Raw genomic sequence first — 18,965 nt, forward strand, 5'->3', positions numbered from 1 at the left:
ACCTCCTTGGGCTTGTCATTTGAAGGTCGACATGCTCCTACAAAAGAAATAGGCTTTGGGTTTCTTTAGTCTTAATTCCCCGTGAGCTATTCTGAGAGCACACAAGTGCTTGTGGCTGCATGTGCATGGCCCAAATCTGGCCTGCCTGGTCTCTGGAAGTTACAGTGACAACGAGCACTCGTGGCATTGTCTGAGAACCTGCAGCTAGAGTAGGGAGAGGACGGCACAGCACTACTCAGCAGAGGCTGCCACAGTGTGGCAGCAGTAGGTGCTCTGGGTGAGGAGCAAGGAATGCCAGACAGCTCTGGGGCAGGGTGAGCAGGACCAGCGCTGTCACGGCTGGGATGGGGAAGTTTGCAGAACACGTGCCATGTTCTGCTTCACTCATTTTGTGGGTGCCGGTATTGGAGAGTCTGTGATCCTGTAGAGGGTAGTCAGAGGGGTTGGCCACCAGGGATTTGGGGAGCTCTGGTCCTGTCCTTGATGGCCTCTTCTTTCCTTGACCTCTGGTCTACTGGGTCTTGCTTTTAGTTCTTTCATGAATGGATTTGAAGCCTGTGCTTTTGCATCCGAAGAGGAGGAAGAGGAGCTTCCAGCATCTCAGGCAGCAGCTCGGGAAGAAGAAAAGCTGGAGGCAGTACGGTGCTACATCCGCTCAAACACAGCCCTGTACAACAGGATTCTCTTTTACGAGCCAATTGAGCTGGCTGCGCTGCACACAGAGCTCAAACAGAATGGCATTAAAATTTCCAAGGCAAAGCTGCTGGACTTTTTAGATGCTCACTGTATCACATTTACCACGGCTGGAGCCCGGAAAGAGAAGGAACAGAAAAGAAATGGTAAGAAAAAACAGAGGAGACGATACTGAATGGAGCCCACTCCTCCATCCTGAAAATTTTGTACATGGAGGCCTTCCTGATAAGCTGGAAACCCCGTTCCAGGCTGGTGCTCGCAGCGGTGCTGTGATCCGTGGGTGCACTGCTCCTCCTCGTGGCCTGCTGTCCAGATGACAAGCTGGAGAAGAGCTCTGACGAGTTGCACAAACTCCTCCAGTCGCTGTCCTGCCATCAGCACCCAGGGCATCTGGAGACTCTTTTTTTCCCCCGATTTTCTTCCTGTGCCTTTTCTTTTCTTTCCATTTCTCTAATAGGTTTTAGGTCCCCAACTTTTCTTCCTATTGGTGCTTCTAGAGGCTGGTGCCTCCCCCAGTGACATTTGCCAGGACCTTTTCCCTGGCTTCACCCTTCAGGTTCCAGTATTCAGTAGAATAACCCACCTGCAAGAAACCAGACCCCTTTCCCCTGTGTAGAGCAGTGAATGTTCAGACCCCAGTGACTTCCATCTTCATTTCTTCAGCGTACGATGTGCCCTGCTGATTGTTAAGGCAGGGAGCACTGTGGAAATGCAATGCCTTTCTTCTGTCCTTGGTTCAATTTGCAATCGCTGGTAAAACTCCTAAATCTGTGTTTCTTAAATGGCTGCAAAACAGTGGAGGTGGTTTTCTGGTCTCTGTGATGGCTCCCAACAGTGCCCTCTGACACCAGATGTCACGTGAAAGCCCTTTAGATTCAGACATTCAATGTGTGTGTTCCCTCGCGTGCTGGGTCGGCGTTAAGATCCCATCTGCTCCCTTCTCTGAGCGCCGTTTTACCTTGTCAGTGGAGCTTGAGTGTGTCCCCAGAGCTGTTTGTAAGGCAGTATTACAGCGACCACTGGATCTCTTCAGCACTTCCTATAACCTGATCTAAACCCACTTCTCTGATCAGTCTCATTTTTGAACTGGACTGATCTTAGGTTGTAAACTGTCTGGGACTCTTGGGGGAGTCTTGGACCCTAAATTGTCACCTTTTATGTATTTTCTTTCACATCACCTTCTGACTTTGGTCTGTTCTGGCAGTTCTGAGTCTGCAAAGAGTCTCACTCAACAAAATGGACACAACACTTCAAAAAAAAGAAGACGGATTTCTAAATGTATTTATATATTTGGAACATATAAATATTTTTTCTATTTTTTTGATACAGTGTATCCTCATTTTTATTTGATTTATATTATATACAATAAACAACTTGTAAGGTACTAATGATAAACTGTAAGTAATGTCTTATGACAGACCTGGGGGGGTATTTCTAAGCAGCAATGTTGGGTCTAGCTGAGAGCAGTGGAATCCACAGTCTGTGCCTGTAGTAACTGAAACCCCGAGCAGAGAAGAGGAGGAGGAGTTGTCACAGGTGCAGCAAGGAGAGGTGGAATGGGAGAGAGCACTCGGCAGTGGCTGATGAATGGCAGACTGGCTGCCGGGAGAGAAACGAGCTGCCCGGTTTGTCTGGGCTGTGCAGCCCTAAGGTAAGGGAGACTTGGGGGGAAGGTGTTGGGGTCTGGGGGAGGGTGGGCTGTGGGGAGGGGTCTGGTCTGGCCTTGGAGGGGAGGGCTGCTGGCGAAGGGGAAATGGTTGACGGCTTAGGAACCTCCTCTGTCAAGTGTCGCTGTGTCATGTGTAATGGTGGGGGCACCTCCTAGCAAAGCCACCTGCCCTGTCTGGTGCGTTTTCAGCAATTTGGGGTGGTTTCCTTCCCTGGCAGTCACATCACTTTTCCTCCCTCACTTTCTTGTGCCAGAGCTGCCAGGAGATGACTTTGTGATGTGGAAAGGACAAGGCTTACCTGAAGTGGCATTCTAGGAAACGTTTCCCTCAGCATGCCATGTATTTCTCAAGTACACAGTCCGTACAGAGAAAAGGCTTCAGTCCTACTTACCAGTCTTAATGTGGGAAAACAAATAAGATCCCTTCCCAGCTTTTTGGCTCTGTTTTTAGGTAAGACTGATTTTATGATCAAAGATTTTGTAATCAGTTCTTTATTACATCATAACCTTCAATGAATGCAGTGTCACAGTTCAGTAGCTATAAATCACAATCATTCAAATAGCATTGTGTCCTAAAAAACTGGTTAGCATGTTCTGAAAAAAATCTGAATTGTAGTCACTGAAATGTCTCCATCCTCCTGTGTTTGTCATCCTTAAGCCTTGCAACTGGGCAGTCTTTGCCTAATGCAGAAAGGAGATTTTAAATACCACATCTGTGCTGTCAGGGTTTGGAGGTGACCACTTTGCAGAGGCTTGCCTCGATGCTTCCTTGTTGCTGAAGTCGACAAAGTGAAATGTCTCCTGTAATTCTAAAACTTTTCTCAGATGACGAGAAAAGGATTTAAAATCTTTCACAGCCTTCAAGACCACAAGGACATATCTGACACACTGCAAATTATCTGAGAGCAGTTTTTCATTCGCCTGCTTCATTAATCCATAAGCAAAGCGTGCCTCCCCAGGCTAGCTCTGGTGTCGCCATCTGCCAGTGATAACAGGTTGCCAAACCGTTCGTTTTGTTACCTGTTTCTGTGTTTCCTTACCCTTCCTAATGCAGGCTCATTGCTCTTGGAAAATACATTGTCATCATTTTTTTATTTCCAACTGTGTAGTAACAGCTACCAAAAATTTTGATACTTCTGTTTTTTCTGGCTGCAGAGAAAAAATACCTTTTCAACTAAGGTCTTTGTTGTTTTTTTAAGTTAAACAAAGGAGCAGATACGTTACTGGCATTGCACAAAGCTGCTGTCTTACCGAGATACACGATGTGAGCTCTGAAGGAGCTCTGGAAGACACCGCTTCTAAACGCGCTGTGACAATCAAATGATCTGTGGGATTGGCTATGGATGCTCCTTTGCAGCTACCACCACGTTGGTTTGTGTGCTGTCACATTTCCTGCCTGAAAAAATAGTCTCATTCGGTTTATTCTGGAAAGCTGAGCTGCAGATGTTTATGTAATAATCTTGCATGTGAGAAGAGAGCTGTTTTCTGACATGGGCACAGTTCTGTGTGTCCACTTACTCCAGAAGTCGCCCTGTCTTAAAGGCGTTTCTTGAGTGGGTGTGATCCATCACCGTGGTCTCTGCCACGGCCAAGACCCACAGTTTAACTACAAAACACGAGAGTGCTGCAAGGGCAGAGCGGTGACTGCGGTGCCTTCCCCTTGTGCTGGGCCAACAGGGCGCAGGTATTATGCCTACAGTGCCAGCGTTTAGATACCGAAGGGATCAATACGAGAGCAATCCTTCCTGCAGTTCCTCAGGAGGAGTGGAGCTGCTCTGGAAGTGCATTTCAAACGTGCTTGTTTGCCTTTCAGACCATTCCAGCACAGAGCCCCTTTCAGAGGCATTGCTTGTTTAATGGAACACAAAGTGCCTGCGAGAGGTGACGCAGCCTTCAGCAAAGACATCACCGTGCTTCTGTTGCTGTCCCCCAGACCAGGGTTTCAGAGGTACCTGCAGTATTTCTCACCCATGTTCCTCACCTCTCCAGCCGCTCTACTGCCCAGGCAGTCATCTTATCAACTCAGATTACTAAGGACTCAGATTGCTAAGGATTTAAGCTCGAGCCTAAGCTCAGCGTGAGCCCACTCCTCACTTCCCCAGCACCAGAGGCCATATCTCCGCTCTCGGGATGTAGGAGGCTCCAGCAGCCGGACAGTGCCCCGGGTAGGTCCTCGTCTCTTGGAAGGGCACCGAGCCAAGCACCGATCTCCAGAGCGCCGCTTTGGTGTCCTCTGGATGCTTTCTTCTCCTTAGACAGCGCCGGCTGCCATCGTGTCTTGTTCGTTGAGCTTCTTCGATGAAGGGTCCGTGTTGCCCCCTGAGGTGGGGGTTTGCTGTTTGCCTGACAGGGATGAGCCGTCGCAGACAGGCAGAGCTGAAGCCTTGTCCTCCGCAGGAACCCCGGGAGAAGCCCCTCGCCTGCGGGGAGAGCATCGGGCGGCGACGGCGGCTCCTCCAGAACCCACCCGGGAGCGGCCCTGCGAGCGTGGGGGGAGCTTCAGCGTGAGCTCGAAGCGGGCGCGGCACCAGGTGACCCCCCCGCGGGGGAGAGGGGTCCGAGCAGGGCCCGGCCTGGCCGGCGGCGGGGCCCAGCCGTGCGGGGTGGCACCAGCCCCGCCGCCGCCCCCGGTGCCGCCATTTTCGGTCGCCCTCAGCGGCGGAGGCGCCGCGCGCCATTGGCCGCCGCCGTCACGTGACAGCGCCCCGGGAGCCGCTGACGGCGCCGGGCGGGCCGGGCGCAGGTACCGGGGGACGCGGGGACGCCCCGCCGCCTCCCCCGGAAGCTCCCCCCGCCGCCTCCCCCGGGGACACCCCCCGCCGCCTCCCGGGGGCTCCCCGCCGCCTCCCCCGGGGCTCCTCCCGCCGCCTCCCCGGGGGCTCCCCGCCGCCTCCCGGGGGCACCCCCGCCCCGGTCAGCCCCCCCCGCCCCCAGCCCTGCGGCTGCCTTCATTTCCCCGGGGCGCTGGGGTGCTCACAGGCCGCAGGGGTGCCGGGCAGCCCCCCGCGGAGGCTCCGCGGATCCCTCCTCAGCCGGGAGCTGCCGGTGTCCCCAGTGCAGAAGCCCCTCGGCTCGGTGCCGTCAGTTAAAGCCCAGCTCCTCTGACCCGCGCCGTTTCTTTTCCCGGAGCAGGACCCCCAGGAGCGGAGCCGGAGATGATCTCCCACATGGACCAGAAGGAGGAACTGTGGTTCTCCCACCTCCACGCCTACGAAGGGGAGACCGTTCTGAGTGGCATCTGTCCAGGTAAGGGGCCGGTGTGATCACCTGTGAACCTGGCGGTGAGAAAAACAGCTCCAGGATCCCCAAATCCCACCAGCACGCGCAAGAGTGGCCGTGCTGGGTCAGACCAGGGTCCTTCCAGCTTTGCCTGCTGTCTCTGGCAACAGCCAGTGTTGGAGGCGCAGAGAAGAGCAGACAAGCGGTGGCGTGTCCCCGTAGGCTTTCCCAGGCCCAAGCAATCTGTGTCTTCAGAAACTCCTGAACTAGATGTGTGAAGTCACGATATCTTGCAGCTCTCTGTGTATTTTCTTGCCTTCTGAAGCTCTGTATGTTTTAGCATCCATGACAGCTTGCAGCAAGGAGTTCCACAGCTTGTTTAGCTGTTTTGTGAGTCGCTCCCTCCTTTGGTTTGCTTTGAAGCTGCCTTCTAGTAGTTCACTTGATGTCAGTAGTTCTTTATTTAGAACAGAGGGTGCAGGATGGATCCCTACCCACCCCACAGGCCACTTGTGTTTTTATAGTCCTCTGTGATATCCCCTATCAGCCGTCCCTTTTCCCAGCAGAACGGGCAGTTGGAGTAACCTCCAATACAGAAACTGTTTGTGCCTTTGATCATTCACGTCTCGCCTCTGTATTTCCCTCGGCTCTATTAGAGTTTCTCTGAAATGGGGGATCTGTCCCCCCCCTTGCACACTGTCAGGATGTGAGGTTTGGGCGGTGAGGCAGAATTACATTCTTTTTTATCCTCTTATTTTTTCCCAACAATCACTAACATCAGATTAGCTGTTTTGTCTGCCTAGGAGCTGTAGTTTTCATCCGTCCGCTCGAACTCTAAGGTGCTGTTCACCTTATTCATGTCAGTAGATTTGGGTTCTGGCAAAGCATGCAGGGCTGTTTCCAGGGTTTCTTCCTCTGAACATGCTGAAAAATCCACTGTGTAGTTTGGAGAGAAATATCAAAACTTTTTATACTTAAAGTCAATCTGCTGAATTTTTATAATTTGGTCCCTTTTGATTTCCCCTGTCCAAAGTTTCCTGTCCTGCCTGTGACTTCTCTCTGGATTCTCATTTTATTGCAGCTGAAGATGGGATTGTGAGCAAGAAAGAGGAAAATACCCACCAAGGCACCCCCAGGCCAGTGGAGCCCGCGGGTTTACTCTCGGGGCTCTCCAAGGAGAACAGTTCCCAGAGCCCTGCACAGGGCCCAGTCCCCCCACGCAGGTCAGAAAAAGTTCAGAGACCTCTGGGGAAGAGGCAAAGCCGAGCGATGCTGCGTGGAAAAAGTTTCAGGAGGCTGCCAGATATTACCCAGCAGAGAAATCCTTCTGCGGGGAGACTGACGATATGTGGGGACTGCGGGAAGAGCTTCCGGGTGAGCTCCAACCTCGTCCAGCATCGGCGAATCCACACCGGAGAGAAACCCTTTGCCTGCGCCGAGTGCGGGGAGAGTTTCCGGCAGCGTTCGCATCTCATCCAGCACCAGAGAATCCACACAGGGGAGAGGCCCTACGAGTGCTCCGAGTGCGGGAAGAGCTTCAGCATGAGCTCGAAGCTGATCCGGCACCAGGTAACCCACACTGGGGAGAAGCCTTACAAGTGTGCCGAGTGCGGGAAGAGCTTCTCCGGGAACTCGCAGCTCGTCCAGCACCAGCGAGTGCACACTGGGGAGAAACCCTACGAGTGCAGCGACTGCGGGAAGAGCTTCAGCGTGAGCTCGGCCCTGACGCGACACCAGCGGGTCCACACCGGGGAGAAACCCTACGAGTGCACGGAGTGTGGGAAGAGCTTCAGCCAGAGCTCTGAACTCATGAAGCACCAGCGGGTCCACACTGGGGAGAAGCCGTACGAGTGCTCCGAGTGCGGGAAGAGCTTCACCGTGAGTTCAGCCCTCATCCAACACCGGCGGTTCCACATGGGTGAGCGGCCTTACGGGTGCACCGAGTGTGGGAAGAGCTTCACCGTGAGCTCCCACCTCATCCAGCACCGCCGATTCCACACTGGGGAGCGCCCCTTTGAGTGCACTGAGTGTGGGAAGAGCTTTCTGTGGAGATCGGCCCTGCTCCGGCACCACCGGGTCCACACAGGGGAGAGGCCCTACGCCTGCGCTGACTGCGGGGACAGCTTTCGGCAGAGCGCCCACCTCATCCAGCACCGGCGCATCCACACCGGGGAGCGTCCCTACGCCTGTGCCGACTGCGGGAAGGGCTTCACCGTGAGCTCTGCGCTCCTCCGGCACCGGCAGATCCACAGGGGTGGGGAGCCCTAGGAGGGGGGAGTGTGGGGAGCAGTTAGGTCTGATGCCCTGTGAGCATCCCTGGGGAGCAAAGCCCAGTGCCTCCCTTCGCTCTATTGACCGCTGTGCTTGCGGAAGGTGGAAGCAATTTCTTTTTAGGACAACATGTCCTGACAGAGAGAGATGGAAGAAGGGGAGAGTCAGTGCAAGGAGCTGAGCTGGAGGTTTGGGGAAGAGTGTGTGGCAGAGCAGGGGAAAGGAGGTGGTGGGCGGAGGGATCGCTCTTGGGAGAGAGAGAGAGAGGAAGTCATTTGAAAAGGCTGGAATGTACTTGGTGGTGTATTTTAGAGGAAGGTAAAGACTTTGCCTTTTCTCTGTGCACACACATTTCGGACAATTTAGTGAACCAAACGGACCATTTAGAGCCTGTGACACCCTGACTCGATAAACAAAAGCTCTCGCGTTCCCTCCCTGCCGCTGCTGTGCTCAGAGGCTGTTACCTTCCTTGGGCCATGGGCTGGGCCTGTAGCACAGAGAGGCCAAAAGCCTGGTGTGCCTCAGCCCCCCTGTGCTGTGCCCCCACCCTGGCTGTGTCCCGCGGTGGGTCCGAGCGGGGCGGCCCGGTGGGGTGGCCCTCCATGCCGGTGGCCATCGCTGCCGGGGCGTGTGGTGCTCGGTGCGGCCTGGGCAGGGGCCAGAGCCCCCCCGGGAGCCCAGCGCGTGTCAGCGGGGCCAGAGCCCCCCCGGGAGCCCAGCGCGTGTCAGCGGGGTTTGGTTATTTCCGAAACCGCCAAATAAAACCATCGTTAAAACCCCCGTTCCCGCCATTTCTCCGTCACCGCCGCGGCCTTTCCCGCCTTCCCCCGCCCCGGGCCCGGCCCCGCCTGCGCCTGCGCGGCCCCACGCGCCCACAGCCCCCCGGGGGCGGGGCCGCGCGCGACGCCGGAGGTCGCGATTGGCGGACGGCGAGGTGGGGCGGGGGCTGGAGCCGCTGTGTGGCGTCTCGGCCGCCTCCGCCAGTGGGCGGTGCCGGCGCGCGCCGTAGGCGGCTCCTGATTGGCCGCGCAGTCCCCCCCTCGTCAATAAATGCGGCGCGGCCGGGCCGGGCCTTTGTCTCGCGCCGCGGGGCAGAGGGCGGGCGGCGGCGGGTGAGTGCGCGCGGCGCGTCTCCATGGCAACGCGGGCGGGGGGTGACTGGCGGCCCGGGCCGGTACCGGGCTGAGGCCCGCGGGACGCACCACCCCCCCCAGCCCGGGGCCCTGCTCCGCTTCCCCGCCCCGGGAAGGAGGCCCCGCTGCCCTGGAGCCGCCGCGGGAGGCAGCGGCCCCGGCCTCCCCGCTCCCGGGGGCAGGTGGGCCCGGTACCCTGCGGCGGGGAGGCGCTAGGCCGGGCCGTGTCCGTGTGCCTCCGCTCTCCGGGCCCTGGGGCGGCCGGGCCTCGGCTCTGCCCCTCGCCCTGCCAGCCGCAGGCCGGGCTGTCGCGGCCGCCCTGTCCGCCTTGGCCGGGGCCGCGGAAGGACGGTCCGCAAGGCGCCGAGAGCAGTTCGGGGCCCGCAGCGCCCGTCCGCGAGGTGCGTGTTCACGGCGAGCCGAGCCCCAGGGCCGGGCCAGCGATTGTCGGGCCTCCCTCTTCCTGCCGCTCCCACGGGCGAGCGTCTGCCCAGCAGCTGAGGAAGTGAGCGGGACCGGCGGCCTCGCATCCCTGCGGCGGTGCCTGCGTGCGGCCTCTCGTGAGGGACGCCCGAGTCCTCCGGACGCGAGTCCTGCGCCGGGCTCTCCCAGTGGCCTGGGGGCACTCGGCCCTTCTTGACTCAGCTGAGCTCAGGGGAGAGCTTGGAGGTCGAAGGCCTCTGAGGCCTCTTGCTGTCCCTACTTTTCATTGCTGGGGGAAACAAATGTCTTATTCATGCCCCGCAGTGCTGGCACTTGTCCACAGCGCTGCGTTACATCCATCAGCTGTAAGTGCCTGTCACCGGCCCTGCTTGGGGTGTCCCGGGTGTGCGCTGGGATGGGCAGGGCGAGCGCTGGCTCTCCCCAGAGCAAAGGCTGCTTGATATATTAATGTGTGTGTCACACTGCGCTCTTCCTCCCCTCAGATCTAACCCTGACTGACTGACCTGCCCCTTGCGCTGCTCTCCGGGCCCATGTGAGAAGATAGATTCCTGATGCACTCCCTGACGCAAGGGCCGGTTACCAAAGTGCAGAACTGGGCAAGATCTATGAACTTACCAGGAGTTTCCTTTGGTCAATTTGTTGAGGTGCTGGCTTGCAGTTCTGGGGGACAGAAGTAGCGTTTGTGTGGGCGCTGCTGGAAGTGTCTTAGCCTTGAATTATTGCCTAAATTTAGGCTGTGTCCAGGTGGAGTCTTAAACCTACCTGGGAGCAGGTAATGTAGTAATTTATTCTGTGAGTCTCCATTTCCAGCAGCAGCTGGTGCCAAATATCTCCCCAGAGGGAGAAGGAGGAGTGAAGCTCTCCTGATGTTCTTGCTGGGTTGCCACTGTGATGACTCCACGCCACTAGGCCTGGAGTTCTGGGGTTTGTCTGCACTGCAGTGGTGCTTGAGGAGGTCCGGGCACGCTCTGCTGCTTGTTAAAGCAGGGAGGTAAGCTCTGCGCGTGGGGAAGCAGCTTGAAGTTGTGTGCTAGTTGAACAGCGAACATGAACTCTGTACTGCTGGGGTGTTTGTGAATTATTGAACTTCTGAGAGTGCCCAAGCAAAGCCAGGGCTTCCAGTCCTGCTTCCCTGCAGCAGCAGCGTCTGCTTCCTTCAAAAGGCAGGGGATTATTGGGGTGAAGTGTCTTCCTACCCTGAGAAGAACGGCTGCATGTCTTAAGTGTGAAGCATGCTGTGGAAAAGTGTGCAGGGGTGAACTAATTCCTGGCTAGATGAGGTGGGGATGTTTTCTCACACACAGAATCACAGATTCTCGGAGGGTTTGAACACCATTATTGGGAAAGAAATGTTTGGAGTGCTGAGGTGTTCTGTACCAAACCTTCTCTGCACTCTCCAGCCCTGCTATCCCGACTCGTGTGGCTGCTGGCAGGGCACCGGGAAGGTATGTGTTTACCCTGAACACCAGCCAGGCTCGTGGTGGGCAGAGCTCCTCAGAGCAAATGAAAGGACGTTGCAGCCTCTGCAGTGGAGGTGGGCAGCTGCTGGAACCTCCCTCTCGGTGTGTAGGACGCTGCCTCTTTGAGAGGAGCAGAACACCCCGAGAAAGCGGGGTTTTGACCTGTGACCATGCTGTGGGCTTCCAGGTGCCCGTTTTTGAACAAAAACAATGATGTGTGGTGGTAAGAGAGACACTAGGATTTTGACTTCCCTTCCTCCCAGTTCTCGTGCGATATCCTAATACTGAACAGGACAGGGCTTTGATTTGTGCTGACTTGTCTCTTGAATTCACGGCTCATCAGGGAGGCGTCTCTCCTAGAGACGGTATCGGGTGAAATCTAAGCTTCCATGTTTTCCTGTGCGTGTCCTGTCCTCACCTCGGGCTAAAGGGGCTGGTGTCGTCACTGCCCTGTGTATTGCTGTGGAGATGAACATGCTGGACTGAGCCTCTACAAAAAAAGCCATGGGAGATACAAGTCTGAGAGTGCACCAAAGTCCTTAAATGACTTTTTGTGTCCTAACCCTTTCTTCCAACAGCAGACAGTGCTACTGGGACCATCGTTCACTGTTCTGATCAGTTGTCCTTCTACAACACTAGTGACAAGCTTGGGTGAAGGCTTCTTAGACCCCCTCAGATGCCCCATGAGTAGCATGAAGAGCAAAGCTCCTGTGTTGGTGAGCACCTCTAAACACAAGCGTGCTGCGAGGTGTGAGTGTGGAGGCTCTAACAAGTAGCAGACATGTCTTGTACGACGACGATCTGGGGAGCCATGCCGTGTTTGTCTGGCCATTGGGAGCCTTGTACCATTGCTGCTCTTAACCACTAGCTCCTGAGGCTTGATCTGGTGTGTTCCTTTGGGTTGGATTTAACGTCAGCCTTCGGGCCTCTTCCAAGGGATGAGCGATGCTGAAGTGCTCTTCGTAGCTCCGCTCTCACCTGCCACTTTGTAGTGGTGGCTGCTGCAGGCCTGGCAGTGTGTGGAGGCAGCACACCCTTCCTCCAGGACTCCACCTCTCTGCAGGTATAAGATTAAATCAGAACCAGTTCATCTAGTGTAATTTTGGAATCTGTGTTTCTTGAGCAGTGCCTGGCCTGAAGTGAGCTGAGCAGGAAGCCCGGGTGTCCTGAGAACTTGTGCGTCTGTATTGGCCGGAGGCCGCTGGCTGTGCGGTGGGGTGAGCAGGCTGTTCCCCCCTGTGCCCGTGACAGGCTCCTGGCTGGGGCCGGGCAGGTTATTTGCCTCTTTGCTGACCTGGTGTGAACACACTTGCTGTCTAGTGAGTGATCAAACAGGCAGTGCAGCACCTGCGCCTGGTCTCCTCAAACACCTCTGAGCCCTTGTGCTGGTGGGCCTTTGTGCCGTGCTGCACCCGGGGCCGGGTGCTCAGACCCAGCTCCCAGCGCTCCTGGCCGAGCCCTGTGCTGGAGTGTGCAGGGCAGCGAGAGCGACTGTGACACAGGGCTCAGAAACTCGGGGGTGAGGAACTGGAGGGCAGTTAATTTATAACCAGTGTGCTCCGTGTGAGCTGGGAGCCAGCAACGGAGGTGCTGATGCTGGCCCCGTGCGAACAAGCTCGGTGTGCTCGCAGCTGCCTGCCTGCTGCTCCCACAGCCCCGGCCGTGGGCTGAGCAGGGAGCCTGCTGGAGACGGAGCCAGCGTGGGAGGGCAGGAGGGACGGCTCTCTTCTAGTGGGTGCTCTCCGAAGAGCCAGCAAGCAGCGTTCTGGCCAGGCAGGCTGGGAGGTGGTGGGGCTGCTGACAGGTCCATTTTCTAGAGGAGGTGGCCGGATTTCTGGCTTACAGGGGTGTTTGGCTGGCATAAGCCAGGTGTCTTGTTCCCGCTTCTGGGTGAGTCTTGTGCATCCTGCTACATTCACAGAGATTTTTTTTTTCCCCTTTGCAAAAGAGGAGGAAGGACCCAGTTACATCTGGCGTTTGAAGTAAACCCTGTTAGGCAGCAGAGGAGTGTGAGTGGCGGCAGGAGCTATCTGCAGCTCACTTTGGTCAGAGAGTGGCTGCTTTCACGGAGTGCAGCCCAGGAAGGGCAGAACAGGGACATCTGCCCCTGCTCTGGAAGTTCCTCTCCATACGCTCCATTGCAGGGAAGGCTTTTTGTTTCCCCTGTGAGCTGCCTGACTTCAGAGCTCAGCTGCCCTAATTCACTGCAGCTTTCTTCCAGGGTTTGTGCTGCTGTGGAAATGAAGTGGCTTGTTCTTCCTCCTGACTGAAGGAGAGGTGCTTCCCTTTCCAGTTCCTCTGCTCAGAGTGTGAGATTGGGTGAGATATTCAGTAGCACCAGTGGAAAGCAGCTTGCTCACCATATCAGTGCAGATTGCTCAAGTTGAGGTCTCTGGTTATCTTAACCCAGCAGCCATTCTGAAGTGGGCAACCTCATGCAGGCTGCTTGCTGCCTTGTGAGTCTCCTCTGAGGTTAATGTTTGGTGAACTGGGTGTTAGCGTTGAAGCTCACCCAGGGTAACTAAAGTGACCGAGCACGGCTCGCGTGGAAGCGCCTGGTGTGCGGTGGGAATGGCCACTGGCTGCTCCTCGCTGCTCTGCGCGGTGGTGCAGCGCCGAGGCTCCATGCTGGGCTGCTCAGCATTTCATACCCATCCCTTTGCTAAGGCAGCTTCCCTCTGAAGCCCCTCTCTGATTTTGCCTTTCAGATTGTCCAGTCTCCAGCACTGACCAGCAATGCCATCAGCTATGGAGGGCTCCAAGGGAGGAGATGAAGGGGAAATCTTGCGCTATGAGGAAACAGAAGATGACAACGTCAGGTGAGTCCTGTCTCACAACAGGCACAGACACAGTCTCGCAGGAGACCTTCCAGGTAAAGCAGGGATCTCTTTTCCTCATCTGAAAGGGAGTGAGGGACTCCAATAGGTGATTAATCAAATATATGTGCAGTAAAATCTGTTTAATCAAACTGTCCTGAAAGGGTGGAAGGGTTGGGGAGGAGTGATCTGGCTGAGGCTGACAACAAGCAGTTGGGTTTTTTTAGTCTCTACTATCAAACTCGCATTTCAGAAATGCTTTGGCCATTTGGCAGTTGTGTTTGTGCCTTCCTGGCCAAGGTGAGCCAGTTTTCCATGGCTTGCTGGGCGGTCTCATGTGATAGCAGCTTCTTGTTTTGAAAGATGACTCTAGAGATGAACTCTGCTCCAGTGAGCTGCCTCTCTTGCCTTTGCAGAACACCCGCTGGTCTAGGCAAGGACCTTTTCCTGGAGGTTAGTTTAAAACACAAATTCACACACATGCTCTAAAAGCCAAGGCTTTGGGGTTGGAAAATGGGGAGGGTGAACAGGCTGTACCGAGGCAGGCTGCTTGGCTTCTCTTTGGCTCAACAGGCTCAGTTTCGTAACAGGTCAATGCTGCCTGGCTCTCCTGGCACCCCTGGGCCTTCTCTAGCCTGTTGGCTGCAGCGTTCAGCCCCTCAGTGGGTCTGGAGTGTTCGAGGTCTTGTCTCTCTCACAGCTAACACGAACGTGCTATCACCTGTAGGCAGCCAGTCACAAGAACTGCAAGGTGCACTTTGGCATAACTTGGAGTGCGCGTAGGTGTTGATAACGCTGTACCAAACTCCAGGCAGGTGCAGGGCCTGTAGCCTAAAATCACAGTGGGGTTTGGTTTTTTTAATTTTTTTTAGAAAGAGAACTGAAAAAACAGTGTGATTCAGGATAAATGAACTTCCTGTGGGTGTTCTTGCCCTGTTTTGCTATTTGGCTCTAAAAAAAGGCTTCTGTGCCCTTTAGCCTGCCCCAGTAGTTATTCTTCATATGCTCAAGGTCTCCTTTTGCAGTATTGTTGGGGCTCACATGGGTGAGAAGCGAAAGTTAATGGTGCAGGGATCAGAGGATCCTTGGCAATTGCTTCAGCGTCCCGGGTCTGAGCCCCTGGGAAGCCCTAACCCTCCCAGGACAGCAAGTCTGGTTGGCATGTGGGGACCTGCATCTGCTGCCACCCTGCTGCTGCTTCCTGGTGGTGCTGGCCTGAGGGATCCCACCTTGTACCTTCTCCAAACGGCTTGAGATGGTGGGGAGTGGGGAGGGATCCCTCCAAACGCAGCAGGGATGAACTCCTTGCTGCGTGTGGGAGAGGGTGAAAGGAGCTCTCCCTGTTTGCCTGCAGTCCCACAGACCTTTCGGAGCTCCTGAAGGAGGGCACTAAGGAATCCCACGACCGTGCGGAGAACACTCAGTTTGTCAAAGACTTCCTGAAAGGACGGATCAAGAAGGAGCTCTTCAAGGTGAGCGCTGCTCTGCGCCCGTGGCAGAGAAACCCTTTGACCTACGCAGTGACTGATGCAGGCTCTGAGGCAGAGCCCCACAGCCCTGTGTGTAGGGGATGGGGAGGAATCCAGTTTCTAGGTGAGTTCCTGGTTTTGCAGGGATAAAATTTATAGAATCACTTTTCTGTTCCATGTTGTTTCAGTGTGTGGCCAGCTGTGGGATGATGATCAGGGCCATTAGCAGTAAGCCAGGGCAGCTGCCCCAGGCTGCCCACTGGTGTGTTCTGTAACACTAACATCACCTTCACTATAAATGGGAAAGCTGCTGGGGGTGGGGGCTCTTTGCTCTGCTCTGCTCTCTCTCTTTCTCCTCTCTTCTCAATGGTTACTATCTCTGGAGGGACTTGCCACCGCTCTATGAGCTAAGTATAATTTTGTGTCTTTTGTATTAGTATTGATATTGGTTCTTTTATTTTATTAAATCTGTTTAAATTTCAGCCCACAAGTCTCCCTCCTTTTCCCAATTCCCTTTTTCGGCTGGGGAGGGGTCTTGGGTGACAGAACAACTGGTTATTGTTTAGCCCTGGGTGTGGGCTAAAGAGAGACATATAGTCAAAACTACAGGTGGGCCCTTGTCCAGGACTTCTGCCTGGTGGACCCTACAGCTGGGACCCGGCAGGGTGGGAGGGTGCTGGCCCAGCACAGGTTTGATAGGTGGAAGTGCTGAGCTTCTGGCCATGCATCTGCTGGCTGCTCAAGGCAGATGTGGCTGCAGCACAGATACTGGTGGCATAAGCTGTTGAGGAGTGAAATCCTGGTGAGATTACAGCACCTATTCCATCCTCTGAAGACTAGGCTGTTTTCCACAGACTACAGGTTGGATTGCTCTCTCTTCTCTACAGAAGAGATGGTGTTCTGGGTCTGAGCAGCCCTGCCTGATCCAGAAGGACTTGGCATCGATCATAGTCTCCTATAGCACAAGGCTGTTGGTGCTAGTTGTACCTTTTGGATGAAGTTTGTCCCTGTGCCTTGCTCTCAAGGTGACAGGAGGCCCAGATCACACAGCTGGCAACATCAGACTGACTCTTAGCTCGTGCTCCATAGGTAGTGTTGGTATGAACGTAGATAGAGAAGAGCCTCTGATCCTTCAAGCGGTACATGCCTGGCCCGGGCTCTCCAGGCTGGTTTTGTGTCAAGCCTGGGGGTTTCCTCCTTGTTTACCCCAGCTCCGTGCAGGGGGGGAGTAGTCACAAGGTGTGAGGTGCCGATCTAGTAAAGGGCTTCTCACGTTAGCTGTGCTTTGTCCGTAGCTGGCCACCGTGGCACTTTACTTCACGTACTCTGCTCTGGAAGAGGAAATGGATCACAACAAGGACAACCCAGTCTTTGCTCCCCTGTATTTCCCCCTGGAGCTTCACCGGAGAGAAGCATTGGTCAAAGACCTGAAATATTTCTATGGGGAAGACTGGAAAGAGAAGATCCAGTGTTCAGAGGCAACTCAGCACTATGTGGACAGAATCCATCACGTGGGACAGCACGAGCCAGAGCTTCTAGTGGCTCATGCTTACACACGCTACATGGGGGACCTCTCGGGTGGCCAAGTGCTGAAGAAGGTAGCCCAGAGGGCCCTGAAGTTGCCCAGTACTGAGGAAGGAATCCAATTCTACACGTTTGACAACGTTTCCAATGCGCAGCAGTTCAAGCAGCTCTACAGAGCGAGGATGAATGCTCTGGACTTGGACAAGAACACCAAGGAAAGGATCGTGGAAGAGGCCAACCGAGCCTTCAGATTTAACATGCAGGTACCAAATCCCTTGAGCTGTATACCTGTATGTGTAGGTGCTGCCGCTTTGGGGTCTGGGCCAGCTCCTAGGCCTAGGTTAGTTCAGTCAGACTGCTCATCCACGCAGTGGGTTGGGTCTGAGACCACCAGAGTCCCTCCTTCGGGGGGCGGTGGGATTCTAGTGTGACTAGCTCCTGCGCTAGCTTCTGGAGACGGGGCTGGCGTGGGGCAGGAGTTCCTCCCACGCTCCACCACCGCAGCCGAGCCTTTGATGAAGGCAAAATTAAGATGAGTTCACTACAAGCTGCCCCGTGGGCTGTGTGGCTCTGAAGCAGCGAGGGGAGCAGAGCTTTCGCTCCCAGACAGCTTCAAACACTTTGAGCGTATTGCACCACACTGGTTACAACTCCATCTCCTGTCTCACGGCTGACGTGTTGCCCAGTGGCCAAAAACGTCTGTAGCCTCTTGTTCCTTCCCATAGTATTTGCCTTTCATAAAACCTGCCTGAGCTGCCCTTCTGCCCCAGGGGGATGAACACAGTCTTAGATTAAAGCTTCCCCACAGTAGCTGTGCCTATAGCAGGTCAGTGTGGTTTGAGCTGGTCAGAAACGTGGTGGGCTGTGGTTAGCTCCTTTGCCAGGAGCCTTACAGAAACCTGAGCGCTGCAGGAACAGGAGCAGTGGCGCCAGAGAGGGGCTGCAGCAGGGAGGGGGGAGCATGTTGTCTCATACTCCCCCCTGCAGCAGGCTGGGAGGTGACCAGCAGGTTGATGCTGCGTCCGTCTCGCTCCTGGGTCTGAGTTGATGCTCCTGGAAGGGGCTGTGCCTTCCCAGGGCCGTAGCGTGTGCCAGACATCGCCGCAGGGCTGCCTGCAAGGCACGCTGAAGGAGTGGCACGCGCTGTCTTTGCAGGGAGGGAGGCAGGAGGGGCTCTTGCCTGTTCTCCACGTCGTGCCAGGGGTCTGGGTGAAAGCGGCCTGGCTCTGCCTGCTTCACCTCCTTGCTGTACCCACTTGCAGGTGTTTGATGAACTGGACAAGACTGGCAGGGCGCTGACAGACGAAGGCCAGGATGGAGGCGGTCCAGTCCACGATGGACAAGGAGACCTACGCAAATGCCCTTACTATGCAGACAAACTAGGTAGGTCATGGGCAACGACAGCGCTGCCACGCGCCTGTGGCACGAGACTGGCAGCACTGACGGCGTTTTCTGTGTCCTAGGAGGTGGGGCAGGACCCAGCTGCCCCTACCACGCTGCCGTGGCCCTGGCAAAGCAGCCCCTGGTGCAGCTGATCCTGGCAGCCTGCGTCGCCGTGGCAGCAGGAGCCGCCGCGTGGTACCTCATGTGATGGGGCGAGCGGCGCGTGGCTCTCGGCGGCGGCCGGGGAGAGGCGCGCCCCGTCCTTCAGACTGTGCCCCTGCTGTTGGCGGTGAGTGGGCTGCAGGGTGGAAGTGAGAACATAACCAGGACTTCTGCGGGACTGTCAAAGGCTCTTTGCACACCACTGATGTAAGCACTGTAATAGAATGTCTTTAGCTGACTAGAGTACAGGCCTGCTGCGGTGTGAGGAGCCTGCTTCAGCACTGCCCTGCCCGGGCTGGGCCGGCTTTTAAGGTTAGAAATGTCTCGTCCTGTACTGGCAAAGGCTCCACGTGCTTGGCTTGTCATCTCCTTCCCAGGAGCAGGCGCTGGAGGGAGGTTCCTGCCCTGGGCCGCAACCCAAGAAGGTGTCATCAGCCTTTGCGGTGAGGAGCACTCGGTTTCCTACCCTGAGAACCTGATGTTTCAGTCGTGCTGCAGTGGCTGTGCCATGGGGCCGTGGGCTCAATGGAGTGTCCTGTGTGGCGCGGTGTCCCAGGGACCAAGGCTGACGGGTGGGGGAGAGGTGGGGACAGGACCACAGGTGTGGGTGGGGGAATGAAGGTGAGAGATGTGTATTGTGTAACATAGGGGGGTTGTGGGTTGTTTCATTTTCTGAAGCCTTGACTGGAATAAAAAGTTGTGATGCTGTAGCTTGGGAAAGA

The 18,965-nt window shown here is 55.7% G+C and overlaps 3 protein-coding genes across 10 annotated transcripts in view; all 3 read left to right on the forward strand.

The window, feature by feature from the left end:
* SLX4 (SLX4 structure-specific endonuclease subunit) overlaps window positions 1-2,008 on the forward strand; it is a 32,799-nt gene extending 30,791 nt beyond the window's left edge. For all 3 annotated transcript variants that reach the window (XM_068420382.1, XM_068420384.1, XM_068420383.1), the window contains exon 16: window positions 532-2,008. In XM_068420382.1, the coding sequence (XP_068276483.1) occupies window positions 532-868 (337 nt within the window). In that variant the 3' untranslated portion in view covers window positions 869-2,008. The remainder of the gene's footprint in view (window positions 1-531) is intronic.
* Window positions 2,009-5,134: 3,126 nt separating this feature from the next.
* Window positions 5,135-8,628, forward strand: LOC137674727 (zinc finger protein 436-like). The gene is made up of 2 exons (XM_068420385.1): window positions 5,135-5,608; window positions 6,663-8,628. Exons 1-2 carry the CDS (start codon window positions 5,518-5,520, stop codon window positions 7,847-7,849), a joined length of 1,278 nt encoding a protein of 425 aa, XP_068276486.1. The 5' UTR covers window positions 5,135-5,517; the 3' UTR covers window positions 7,850-8,628.
* A 309-nt stretch (window positions 8,629-8,937) lies between these two features.
* Window positions 8,938-18,489, forward strand: HMOX2 (heme oxygenase 2). 6 transcript variants are annotated; one of them, XM_068420389.1, is made up of 7 exons: window positions 8,941-8,964; window positions 9,912-10,073; window positions 13,598-13,708; window positions 15,060-15,177; window positions 16,470-16,961; window positions 17,961-18,081; window positions 18,162-18,489. In XM_068420389.1, exons 3-7 carry the CDS (start codon window positions 13,626-13,628, stop codon window positions 18,287-18,289), a joined length of 942 nt encoding a protein of 313 aa, XP_068276490.1. In that variant the 5' UTR covers window positions 8,941-8,964; window positions 9,912-10,073; window positions 13,598-13,625; the 3' UTR covers window positions 18,290-18,489. The 6 variants fall into 6 exon arrangements, with proteins under 6 accessions (XP_068276487.1, XP_068276490.1, XP_068276493.1 ...); XM_068420386.1 differs by lacking the exon at window positions 9,912-10,073 and having other exon boundaries at window positions 8,938-8,964; XM_068420392.1 differs by lacking the exons at window positions 8,941-8,964; window positions 9,912-10,073 and adding an exon at window positions 9,365-9,386.
* Window positions 18,490-18,965: the final 476 nt, after the last annotated feature.

The sequence above is a fragment of the Nyctibius grandis genome, chromosome 30 (genome assembly GCF_013368605.1).
Source record: "Nyctibius grandis isolate bNycGra1 chromosome 30, bNycGra1.pri, whole genome shotgun sequence".
Lineage (NCBI taxonomy): Eukaryota > Metazoa > Chordata > Aves > Nyctibiiformes > Nyctibiidae > Nyctibius > Nyctibius grandis.

Coding starts and splice junctions, on each gene's coding strand:
- LOC137674727 (XM_068420385.1), top strand. CDS start 5,518: ATGATCTCCCACATGGACCAGAAGGAGGAACTGTGGTTCTCCCACCTC. Junction 5,609..6,662: donor TCTGAGTGGCATCTGTCCAG/GTAAGGGGCCGG, acceptor ATTTTATTGCAG/CTGAAGATGGGATTGTGAGC.
- HMOX2 (XM_068420386.1), top strand. CDS start 13,626: ATGCCATCAGCTATGGAGGGCTCCAAGGGAGGAGATGAAGGGGAAATC. Junction 16,962..17,960: donor CCTTCAGATTTAACATGCAG/GTACCAAATCCC, acceptor ACCCACTTGCAG/GTGTTTGATGAACTGGACAA. Junction 18,082..18,161: donor TTACTATGCAGACAAACTAG/GTAGGTCATGGG, acceptor TCTGTGTCCTAG/GAGGTGGGGCAGGACCCAGC.